The sequence below is a fragment of the Salvia splendens genome, chromosome 21 (genome assembly GCF_004379255.2).
Source record: "Salvia splendens isolate huo1 chromosome 21, SspV2, whole genome shotgun sequence".
NCBI lineage: Eukaryota > Viridiplantae > Streptophyta > Magnoliopsida > Lamiales > Lamiaceae > Salvia > Salvia splendens.
Window position 1 is genome coordinate 8,166,569 of NC_056052.1, and position 12,915 is coordinate 8,179,483.

A 12,915-nucleotide genomic window follows, 5' to 3' on the forward strand; every position below is an offset into this window, starting at 1 on the left:
ACACAAATGCATGTATGCAGACTCTTTTGCTCAGTTCTCAGGAAACGATACTGTATTTGGAGAGGTAACTTGTGGTTTTGAACCTTCCATAGTCAACACTATCGGACATACCGGCGGACTAGTGGACGCGATGCCTTGAACTATTCCTCCTTGGTGTATGCCTAGTCAATAGCATCAACACAATATTGTCTCAACTCCATCAGTTCTCACGTTTGTGTCCGTTTCGGCCGTGGAACACCTCTTTGGAATTCATAAGTGACTCACACACACGAAGCGGCCCCACTTCTCACTTACATAGGTGATTCTTTCATGAGTATCCTGCCATACTGCATCTCCTTGAGATTTCAAGAATCATTAAAAGTCAAAAGACTTAACCTCTTACCACGTGCAAGTTACAACACTCAATGCTTTCTAAAGAATGGGCGAAGATTAAAATCTTCTGAGTGTTACAGCTAGATTTGTATAGCTTCGTTTTCCATTGAACCAATCCCATGGGATCTCCAATCGTATGGTTGGGTTACCACTATACTCATCTTTTAAGATGTGGTTTTCAGTCCCATTCCTTTTAGCAATTTATGCATTTGATCACGGTTTAAACCTTTAGTTAACGGATCCGCTAAGTTATCCACTGACCTTACATAGTCAACTGTAATAACACCACTTGTGATCAATTGTCTGACGGTATTATGTCGCCAACGAATATGTCGAGACTTACCATTGTATAAGCCACTGTGTGCTCTACCTATAGCTGCTTGGCTATCACAGTGTATCACTACTGTCTGCACTGGCTTCTTCCAACATGGAATATCTTCTAGGAAGTTTCTAAGCCACTCGGCTTCTTCCCCTGCTTTATCCAAAGCGATAAACTCAGATTCCATGGTGGAACGAGCAATACACGTCTGTTTCGTTGATTTCCACGAGACAGCACCACCTCCCACAATGAACATATACCCACTTGTAGAAAATGAGTCTTTTGAATCAGAGATCCAATTTGCATCACAGTACCCTTCAAGTACTTGGGGATATCTTGTGTAATGCAACCCAAAGTTAATAGTATACTTCAAGTATCTCAAAACTCTACACAGAGCTTTCCAATGTTCCTGACTTGGGTTGCTCGTAAATCGGCTCAACTTGTTTGCAGGACAAGCAAGATCAGGTCGAGTACAGTTCGTGATAAACATCAAACTTCCTATGACCTTTGCATACTCTTCTTGAGCAACAGAATCACCCATATTCTTGCTCAGATGGACATTGAGCTCCAAAGGAGTCTTTGCTGGCTTACAATCAAACGAGTTGAATTTCTTAAGCATTTTCTCAACATAATGAGATTGCGTTAAGGCAATTCCCTCATTAGTCCTCAATATTTTGATTCCGAGAATCACATCAGCTAGACTCATATCTTTCATATCGAAATTTCTTTTCAACATGTTTTTTGTCTCGTTAATAATGGCACTATCGCTGCCCATTATCAACATATCATCAACATATAGACACACAATAACAAACCCGTTATCTGTGTTCTTAATGTAAACACACTTATCACACTCATTGATAGTGAATCCATTTGCCAACATCACGTTGTCAAATTTCAAATGCCATTGTAATGGTGCTTGCTTCAACCCATATAATGACTTTACCAGTTTCCATACTTTACGCTCTTGCCCAGGCACAACAAACCCTTCGGGTTTGAAGGACGAGAGTGTCTAGTGAGTTATGCGCTTGCAAAAATCGATCTGAGCAACTGCTAGGTCGAGACACCACGATTCTCCGAATTAACTGAATCACAGGGTCTAGTAACTCGAGGGATCGAATGGCGCTTCGGTCGTTGGGCACTCATGACTCTCCTTCAATAATTAAATTTCCTCAACCCGAATACTATGGATTAGTATAGGGAAGTGGAGTCGATCCCACAGAGATGGATTCGTAGGCTAGTATTGAGAGAATTTGGTCAAAATGGCTGCTGCCACGCAAAAGGGGTTGAGATTTTAACTACTACTAGACCTAGGCACAAAACGTAAATACTAGACCGAAGAACAAAGGACTCTTAAACCAAGTAACAGGCAGAAAAGGTTAAACAACTCCTAGACCGAGAACATAACTACCGATAACCACTAGACAAAGGAAATAAAAAGTGGGGACCATGGAATCCAAGCCTGACAACGTACGGTAAAGCTGCAGCTAACAATCTTCATGCACTTTTCTAACTAATTCAGATTCGCAAATGGAGAAAACAGAGGAAATGCCCAGATTCTAACATAATAAACAGATTTGGTCGACGGAAACTTATAATAACTCGAAGATACGACAGATCTACGTAAACTAGGCGAAATGAAATGTAAATGCGTAAACTAGGCATGGAAATCAAGTACTCCTTCTCCGATTACGTCGGACGCTTAATCCACTCCGGATCCAAGCCATCCGAACCCAACAAACAGCAAAACCAACGCCATAACTCCGATTTTCACAAATCTACTCCAATCTCAATCAATCGTGAACAATCTGCAAACAGATCACAAACTCCAGCAAAACCCAACCTCCGATTCATCCAAAAAACAGAACCATTCATCAGATCCAAACAACAAGTATCGGCAATAAATCAGAACCAACTGCGAAAATAACTAACTCCGACAATCCAAACTTGAAATTAATCGAACTCAACCAGCAAACCAGAAATGAACACAATAGACATAAGCGAAAGTAAAATCTGGAATAAAATCGGAAATATTGGTTGTCAAAAGAAAACCGAGCTTCGAACAGCGAAGCTCGGTGGAATCAGTGTAAATAGCAACGGAAATGTAAATTGTTTCTTCGCCCTTGAACTAGGACGGTGTTACAACCCTCGAACCATTATCGGACAGCTAAACGTGAACCACCAGCCAAGTGCTACTGGAATCTCCCGCGAATTTAGAGTCAAGTGTGTGGAAAGGTGAATCGAGCAAGGAGCTGTTAGTGAGGCCTCCACCGAGAAGGTCCCTCCAGCCTGCATGCTTCTCCCTTTTTATAGATGCGGACATAGCCTTCTAGAGTTTTCGTAGAAATCCCTATTCTACCCTTCAACTCCGAGGCTTCCCCCGTCTAGCAATTTTCTTCCAATTGTTCACCCTTTCGCCAGTTTCCTAGGACCATGCAAGCGTCCTTTTCTTTTCCTGGATCCGGCGAAAAACTTCACATACCTGACTTAATTCAATGCGTTAGACCCAGCAATTTCATGAAATGAACCCCTAGACCGATGCATGAAATTAGCCTTATCAAACTGCTCACACTTAAACCATGCTTGTCCTCAAGTGTGAAAGACAAGAAAATAGGAATAAGGCGAATTTCAATGCATGGTTGCCAAGTAAAACCCTAAAAAAAGAAAACAAAACAAACTCCTAGACCTAAGCAACTACGGACTAAGAAAAGAAAAGAACACAAAGAACAGAAACACAACAAAACAAACAAGCATGAACTAGTTTCGAATTTTTAGCTACTATCCCCACAAGCTCAAGTTCAATCTGATCGATTACAGTCTTCAAATCTCCCCCCTTCCTTCGTCTGCCTAAACGGTCTGTCATTTAGTCAAGATAGCCTATTGATTTCCCATCTGTTAGGTTCGCTTGATCACTCATTCCTCACCAGGGATGTTAGGATCAAAATGCTCCAAAGTTAGAGTTATACCACTGATGCGTCGGGTCATGAGAGTTTTCTCCCTATTCTTCCTCCTTTCCTATGAATTTCCCTGGGCCAGGCTACGATTTTTTCTGCCCTTGAGGATTATATTTTTTCTTTTTTCCTCTTCCTCATTTTCCTGTATTATAACCCCTTTCCCCTGGACTTCGTCCAGCTTATACCTCCGAATTTTTTCGTTTATTTCTCCCCTGGACTTCGTCCAGCTTATACCTCCTTTTCCTGGACTTCGTCCAGCTTATACCTCCTTTTCCTGGACTTTGTCCAGCTTATACCTCCATAACCCATTTTTTCTCCTTTATACTCTACTCCCTAAGCATCAAGTGATAGCCCATTATTTTCATGTTAGCTCTAAAAGTGTTTAGGCTTATAACTCACTTTATAGTAGGGCTGTACAGCTAGGTTATCTAAGGCATTTTCCATCGTCCTAACTTCATTCAGATCGCATTCGGCTTATTAAGGAAGAAAGTGTCAAAGTTGATCTGCTTTCTCTCTTCAATCACTCTTACTAAGGGGATCTCGCCTTATTATCTAGCTAGCTCATGCGAAGCACACATCCTAAGACACAAAAATGAAACTTACTCCCCCCCCTCCCGCTTCACTCAAGCTTGTCCCCAAGCCATCGTAGTGAAGGGGGGAAAAGGGAAGTACTAACAGCAGACTAATAAAGCAAACAACAACAAACACAAATACAGAGCAAAACTTCTCACACTTAGACCGAGCATCGGGCTAAGTGGGAGAAGGCGCAACAAACAAACCAAGGCATGCAAAACACCCCCTTCTCACACTTAGACCAAAAGTTGGGCTAAGTGTAAGAAAGGCAACACATATGTACAATTACAGAGCATGCTGGCATATATGAACACAAACAAAACGGAAAATAAAATAAAAAAAGGAAAATAAGGGTTACTTGGCTCCGTGGGGGGTTCAATTCGGGGTCTGGCCCCCGCGAAGGCCAGACTTTGGTGGCGCTGTCTGGTGTGTCACTTTAGCTTTCTTTCTGGCCGGCAACTCCGTCTTCTCATGTCGTTCTTCTGTCGGGCGGGGTACGGTTGTCTTCAATATCACGGGCCGAGAGGGAGATGGAGTAGTCTGGGGCCTTGGGGCATGCGGTGGCTTCTGCGCAGTCAGACTTCCTTGACCTGGCGTTGTAGAATCGCCGCTAGGCTTCGGAAGTTCCTTCGGTGTCTCTGGGAACCTTGCTCTAACCCACTTTGTCATCGCCATCATCAACTCAACTCCTTCCGTCATCTTCTCAGTACATCTGGTCGATGTCGCCACAAGATCGGACAAGCGCCCCTTGAGGGCCACCATTTCCTCCCTAACCTTCCGAACTTCCGTCCGTATGTCTTCCAGCTCCGTTCGTACTCCAGCGACATCCTTCCTGACACTTTCAGTACTATTCTTACTTTTTCCCCACAGGGACACAATCTCCTCCCGAACCATCTTCATTTCTGACCTCATCCAACCTACCTCCTTTCGCACTTCCTCTACTTCAATCCTGGCTCCTGCTTCTACGTCAGTCGTATCCTTCACTTCCACCACATCGGGGTCCTGTTTCACCTGAGCCTCTGACTGCCCAACCTCGTAAAAGCATACTTCCCTCCCGCGTGCGATCAGCAACCCCTTATTGAAAAAATAATCCATGTTAAAAACCTCAGGGGGCGAACATGTCTTTACCTCTCGGCATGCCTTATGGATCTTCATGATTACATTCCTCTGCAGATAGGCTCTGAGCAGGTGGCACGTGTATAGGTGCCGGGAAGGATTTGCAGTCACTTGATGGCAGGCTTGGGCTATCCAATAGCCCAAGTGAACTCTTACCCTCGTAGCCCTGCACCATGTGAAGTATAGATCGGCGGTAGTCAGAGCATTGTTGGCAGTTCCCATTAAATTGTAACTAATAAAAGTCTGGGCAAATCGCAGGACCCTATTTTCGATGTGGTGTGCCTTCGAAAAGCTTGTTTTAAACTGACCCACCCTCGGGTGAGTCAAGAACTCCCAGGCGCTTTGCGCTTTGAATCCCGGTGTCATTTTCGGTGGACCAATCATCCTCTCGTTCCACAGGCCTTCATCATCCTCCGTTCGGGTCTGCAAACCCATCCGCAAGGTCCATTCCCGGATGCTCATCGTATGTTCCTCACTGAAGAGTCTGAAATTAATGGATTCGGCATCCAAATCGGTAGTGGACTTGAATCGGAAGGTGGAAAAGAATTCTCGGGCCAGGTCAATCGGGACCTCGGTAGTACTGTGCTTGAGCAACCAATCGAAGCCTATTGCGTCGATATAAGTCCGGAATTCATCGTTGCAAGCAATCGTTTTGAGCTCCGATGAGCTATACATCTTTCCTGATTTAGCGACCTTCCCCTCAGTACTCTTCTCCTTATAAATTGTCGTGCGCTTTGGGTCGTCAAACGTCCTCATTTTATCTAGCAAGCTGTTTGTTATCCACACTTCGGTCGGCTCAAAGTTGAATTCCTCTTCCTGTTCTTCTTCCGAGTCGTTGGACTCAGAAGGGCTCTCGGTTTCCGCGGCATATGGTACCTTAGCTGCCGGCGGAAGTGTGGATTTAGTAGAGTTCCCTCTCGCCTTTTTGGTCGAGGAAGGAGCAATTTGTTTCCCCTTCCTTTTCTTGTCAGCCGCTTGGCGACGCTTCTCCTCATCACTCTCCCCCCTGCCAGGTCTGGGAGAGTTCACCTGTTCAGATGCTGCGGTCTCTGGACCCAGCGATTCTTCCTCAGTCGGCTCCACTGTCTCAACAATCTCATCAATGAGGCTCCGGCGAGCCCGCCTCCTAGCATCTCTGGGGTTGACTGGCGAGTCGGTATCCTGTGGGATCTCGGTCAGATCCACAATCAACTTCACCCCGTCGTCAGCTGGTTCCTGGCTAATTTCAGAATCGAGGGCTTCTCCCTCCTTAGACAACAATGGGGTTGCCCCCGAGATGTAAATAGGGGTCTCTACCCCCTCAAATCTTTCCCCGACATGGGCCTCAGTACCCACCGGTTTCTCAGGGGTATCCCCCTCCACATTTTGTTCAGAAATTAGGGCCTCGTCGCCCCCATCTTCACCAACTATAGGGGCCTCCCCCCCCACAGCTTTTTCCAAAACAGGGGTTTCCCCCTCAGAAATACTAACGTCAGCAACAAAATCTTTGACTTCCCCAGATGGTTCCAGAACATCTCTCTCAACACATTCCTCACTAGCAAGTACGGGCTTCACCCCCTCAGAAACACTAACCGAAACAGGGGTTTCCCCCTCAGTTGCAGAGTCTACCCTTGGTTCGCACATAGCCAACAGTTCCAACCCTGTGACCAAATCTGAGTTGTCTTCACGATTCCCTGCGGTGGTTGGTTCCGGGCTAGTGGTCGTGGCTTCTTGAATGTCCTCTGGTTGTGTGGTGGTCTCCGGAACAACTGTCTCCTCTGGTACGGCAGTGGGTTCCTGGGCGATGGCTTCTTGAACGGCTTCAGGTTCGGCGACGGGTTCCGAGACGGCCTCCGGTTGTTGTACACTAGAAAACGGAGCAGCCTGTATGGATTTACCCATTACGGTTGCAAACATGGCGAATGCCTCCATCGCCTTCTCCGCACCCCCAAATTTCTGGAATAGCTCGGCCATAAACGCCGCCGCCCCAGAGTCGGCGGATCCTGAGGTGCTACCGGTTCCTTGTTTGTTTTCCATGGATGTTCTGTGGAATTTTTGTAAAGAATTTGGGGCGGAATTTCCAGATTAGGGTTAGAGAGAGAGAAAAAGGGGAGGGGAAATTGGGGATTTTTGTGTTTGTGAATATTGGAGAGAGAATAGGTAATGAAAATTGGAAGGTAAAACCGATTATAGTGTAGTTATGAGAGAGGACGTTTTTGGCAGGCGGTTGCAGGTGATGACGCTTGCGACCGTACGCCTTCCGATAAAGTTCCTTTTGAAATCCGAACCTGTGCCAACTCCCTCCAAAATTTGACTCCACAACGCCTTGCCCTTGTGAATTCCTTCTGCAAAATCACACTTAAAGAAACACATTAAACTAAAAATTGAAACGCCAGACTCCCCGGGTCTAGGGTATGACAGTATCAAAAAAAAATTCCTTAAGGAGTCTGGTATTTCGAAAATATTTTTGGAAGATTATTTTTTTTTCTGATTTGTTTGGGTTTTTCTTGATTTAAAGAAAGCGATTGAATATTTACAATTTATGTTCAAGTGTTCTCAAGATTCCCTAGGTCAGGTCATGCTAAAACTTCTTGGATGCTGGACCTAGGAAATCTCTAAGAACACTCACTTCCCAGATCTATTAGGCGATATCCTGGAGTGCGCGTAGTGGCATTTCGTCCACTACACACATCTCCGAGCTATCCCTAAATACCTTTACCCTATGACCGTTAACAAGAAAAGGAGTAGAGTTTGAAGAACTTCCCTGGATTTCTACAGCTCCATTTGCACGCAAACTCACAACAGTGTATGGCCCAATCCATTTGGACTTTAACTTACCAGGCATTAGCTTGAGCCGGGATTGGAATAGGAGAACCTTATGCCCGACTTGCAATTCCTTGACCCGGAGGTTCTTGTCATGCCAGAGTCTTGTTTTCTCTTTGTACCACATCGCCGATTCATATGACTCCAGCCTTAGCTCCTCCAACTCCTGCAGCTGCAATTTCCTCTCTTCCTCGCAGGATTCGGGTCTCATGTTTATTTCCTTGACCGCCCAATATGCTCGGTGTTCTACTCCCACGGGCAAGTGACACATTTTGCCGAACACAAGCCTATATGGTGACATCCCAATAGGCGTCTTGTATGCCGTCCGGTAAGCCCCTAGTGCGTCTCCAAGCCTCTTACTCCAGTCTTTCCTGGACGGATTAACCGTCTTTTCCAGTATCGCCTTTATTTCTCTGTTGGATATTTCCGCCTGGCCGTTGGATTGAGGATGATAAGGTGTAGACAGTCTGTGATGGACGCCATATTTTCTCATCAGAGCTTCAATAGTCCGGTTGCGGAAGTGTGTCCCATTGTCAGATATTATAGCTCTGGGCACTCCGTACCTGGTGAAAATGTTAGCTCTAAGAAACCTTGCTACCTCCTTAGCTTCACACGAGGTGGTTGCTTTTGCCTCTATCCATTTTGACACATAATCCACTGCCACAAGTATGTAGGTGTTCCCGTATGAAGACGGAAATGGACCCATGAAGTCCATCCCCCAAACATCGAAGATCTCACACACAATCACTGGGACTTGCGGCATCTCATTCCTCCTGGATATTCCCCCGGTCTGTTGACACCTCTCACAATTCTTACAAAACTCGAACGCATCCTTATGCAACGTAGGCCAGTAAAAACCACTATCTAACACCTTCCTTGCTGTCTTCCTAGGTCCAAAGTGACCTCCACAAGCTAGGGTATGGCAATGAGTCAGCACATCCATGTGTTCCCACTCCGGGATACACCTCCGGATTACTTGGTCGGCTCCCATTCGCCACAAATACGGGTCATCCCAGAAATAGTATTTGGCCTCGCTTTTCAATTTCATCTTCTGGGCCCGAGAGATTACTTGCGAACTTGGCACTTCTCCAGTGACTAAGTAATTTGCCAGATCTGCGAACCATGGCTCAGCGTTTTGATGGCTTTTCCCTTTTTCGTCATCCCCTGGACCTGTTAACTCCATAACCTCCTCCCAGCTGGTAAGTCGAGGAAATTTTTTCACGTAGTACAAATGTTCCTCAGGGAATGCGTCCGGTATTGCTTCCTCGGTCTCCCCTTGAAATATCCTGCTTAGATGATCGGCTACTTTATTTTCAGTTCCCTTTTTATCTCTAACTTCCCAATCGAATTCTTGCAAAAGCAACACCCAACGGATTAATCTCGGCTTGGATTCTTTCTTCGCCAGCAAGTACTTTATCGCAGCGTGATCAGTGAAGACTATCACCCTCGACCCAAGCAAATATGGTCGGAATTTTTCAAAAGAGTACACGACTGCCAACATTTCCTTCTCCGTGGTGTCATAGTTTTTCTGGGCCTGGTTGAGCGTTTTTTACGCATAGAAAATTACGTAACTCTTTCCGTCAACTCTTTGACCTAGCACCGCCCCTACTGCATAGTCACTCGCGTCGCACATTATTTCAAATGGCAAACTCCAATCGGGCGCTCGGATAATGGGAGCCGATACTAGTCTATCTTTCAGTAGTTGAAAAGCCTTTATGCACTCCTCATTGAAAACAAACTCAACATCATTGTGCAGCAAATGAGCGAGTGGCTGAGCAATCTTCGCAAAATCTTTAATGAATCTTCTATAAAATCCTGCGTGCCCTAGGAATCCTCTTACCTCCTTCTGGTTCGTCGGGTAAGGCAGTTTTGATATCACCTCAATCTTTGCTTGGTCTACCTGTATACCTTTTTCCGAGACTACGTGCCCTAGGACAATTCCCTTAGGGACCATAAAGTGGCATTTCTCGAAGTTCAAAACCAAATGTTTTTCCTGACATCTTCTCAATACTTTATCCAGACTAGCCAAACATGAGTCAAATGAATTCCCGTACACAGTGAAGTCGTCCATAAAAATCTCGATGCAGTCCTCCAAAAGATCTGAGAAGATACTCATCATACACCGCTGAAAAGTGCCTGGCGCATTGCAAAGGCCAAACGGCATCCTCCTGTAAGCATACGTGCCGAAAGGACACGTGAAAGTTGTCTTCTCCTGGTCCTCGGGATCCACATAGATTTGAAAATACCCACTATACCCGTCTAGGAAACAGAAGTATTGCTTGCCCGCTAGCCTCTCCAGCATCTGGTCAATGAAAGGTAGAGGGAAATGATCTTTCTTGGTCGCTTCATTTAACTTCCTATAATCGATGCACATCCTCCACCCAGTGACTAGTCTGGTGGGTACCAATTCATTCTTGTCGTTCTTGACCACCTGTATTCCTGACTTCTTGGGTACCATATGGACTGGACTCACCCATTCACTGTCTGGTATGGAATAAATGATTCCTAGGGAGAGTAGTTTCAATACTTCCTTCAGCACTTCCTCCCTCATGTTAGGATTCAATTTGCGTTGAGGGTCTCTGCAGGCTTTTGCTCCTTCCTCCAAGCGGATGTGATGCATGCACAAATCTGGACTAATTCCTACCAGGTCAGAGAGTGTCCACCCAATAGCCTTCTTGTTTCTTCGGATTACCTTCAGCAGTTCCTCTTCTTGTCCCTCGGTCAAGCTGCTGTTGATAATAACAGGGAAAGTTTCGTTCTTCTCTAGATAAGCATACTTTAGGCCTGGTGGAAGTGTTTTCAGCTCTTTCTTGGGAACATCTTTTTCCTGGGGCAAGGGATTTTTCTCTGTTACTTCCGTAGTCATTCCCTTCCTTGACCCAGCAGAACCTTCCATACTCGCCACATAAGGTGTATTCCTTGACCTGGCTAGCTCCGGATTTGCACAGAATTCCAGAATTGCTTCAGCTAACTCCTCATCAGATAACTCACTTGTGTTCATTGCTTGACACCAACTGGCTACCTCTCTATCAATGTCAAGACTCATCTCGGAGTTCTCAATCTGTTCCTGCATTAATTCCGTCTCAAGATATTCCTGGACCAAAGGGTTAATAACATCTATAGCATGCATATTTTCAACGTCAAGAGGTTTCTTCATTGCCTCATCAATGCTGAATGTATATTTCTCCCCATTGTAATCAAGGCAAATTGTTCCATCAAAAACATCAATGATAGTCTTAGCGGTTCGTAGGAAGGGTCTCCCTAAAAGTACTCCGCCCGACTCAGCAGACTCATTATCACTCATCTTAATCACATGGAAATCAGCAGGGTACAAGAAGTCATGCACCCTGACTATCACATTCTCAAGCACCCCTTCAGGACAGATGCATGACCTATCCGCCAATTGAATCACAACTTTCGTATCTACCATGCCTACCCCAACTAACTTCTTGTATATGGAAAGTGGTAACACGTTTATCGACGCACCTAAATCACACATAGCATGCTCGATTTTTACATTACCAATAGAGATGGGTAAGATGAACATACCTGGGTCATTGCATTTTGAAGGCATCTTCCTTTTCTGAATTACTGCGGAGACATTCTCGCCTATCAAAATTTTCCCACTGGGCCTATCCTTCCCAGCTATAAATTCCTTGATGAACTTTCTAAATACTGGCATCTTCAGGGCCTGTAAAAATGGCAGATTGATCTCCAACTTCCCAAAAATGTCCATGAAGTCTACCGGTTCTTCCTTCTGTTTCTTGGCTTTCCCCCGACTCGGAAAGGGTTTCAGTCGCTTCCCTGCTCCGGTAGAACTTTCAGCTGATAACTCTCCAGTTTCTTTTCCCACTGCCCCATCTTCCAACTCCGGCTCTGGATCGAGGAAGAATGGTTCGGTCGGTCTAGGCAATTGTTTCTCCAAATCTTTCTCCTCAAGGTCATCCTTGACCAAGGGACTTCCTCCCTCCAAGTGTCTGGGCTGGGAGTTGTATCCTCTTTCTTCTTGCCTTCCTTAGGATCTGCCCCCTCCTTTGTTCTCACCACCGGTCCCTCATATCCTTTCCCAGACCTCAAGGTAATCTGACTTATATTAGCTCTATCAGGTGGCCTTACTGAGGCCGGAATTTTTCCTTCGTTTCCCCGCATGTCACTCAAAGAAGTGGCTATTTGGGACAATTGCTTAGCCAACATATCCATGGCTGCTTTCTGCTCCTGTTGAGCATCTTGCAGCTTGTGCACTACGTCATTGTTCGATTGCAGGTTGTTTTGCATATGTTGCTGAGAACTGACGAGGTCTTGCACCATATCATCGATATTCTTTGTTAACTTTGGTGGTTGACTGGGTCCCGGCCCTATACTCAGAGTCGGTCCACTTGCTTGATTCTGACAAGCGTTTCCTTGACCGCCTGAAGAGTTATTGTATTGATTTCCTTGGCCCTGGTAATTGTTTTGGAAATTCCTTTGGTGCGGTGGTACATAAGGGTTCCCTTGATAATTCTGATTCCTGTTTCCCCAGCTCGAGTGGTCTCCTTGGTTCCGATTAATCCAGTTGCCCTGCCCCTCTTGATTCCTTCCTGACCAGTTACCTTGTCTTTCGGGCTGAGGTGCAAACTGCTGACCTTGTTGTGGTGCCGGCTGATTCTGTTCGTTGTCAGTCCATCTGAAATTCGGATGGTTTCTCCAAGGCGCATCTCTCTGTCTCCCTGGATTCCTGCTCCCATCGGAATTCCAACTTCCCATTGCATTGACCTGGGCCTGATAATCTCCTTCCTGGGT

General features: G+C 45.5%; 1 protein-coding gene across 1 annotated transcript; it reads right to left on the reverse strand.

The window, feature by feature from the left end:
• Window positions 1-5,486: 5,486 nt before the first annotated feature.
• LOC121784156 lies at window positions 5,487-7,215 on the reverse strand. Its single transcript, XM_042182333.1, has 3 exons — window positions 6,670-7,215; window positions 6,390-6,582; window positions 5,487-5,500 (listed from the first exon to the last, which is right to left on the reverse strand). Exons 1-3 carry the CDS (start codon window positions 7,213-7,215, stop codon window positions 5,487-5,489), a joined length of 753 nt encoding a protein of 250 aa, XP_042038267.1.
• Between the last annotated feature and the right edge of the window lie 5,700 nt (window positions 7,216-12,915).

What these genes read in the sequence shown, in the direction of transcription:
- LOC121784156 (XM_042182333.1), bottom strand. Translation starts at nt 7,215, where the DNA reads ATGGGTAAATCCATACAGGCTGCTCCGTTTTCTAGTGTACAACAACCG. An exon ending in GGGATACCCCTGAGAAACCG is followed by an intron (nt 6,583 to 6,669) that starts GTGGGTACTGAG and finishes TTGTTGTCTAAG; the next exon opens with GAGGGAGAAGCCCTCGATTC.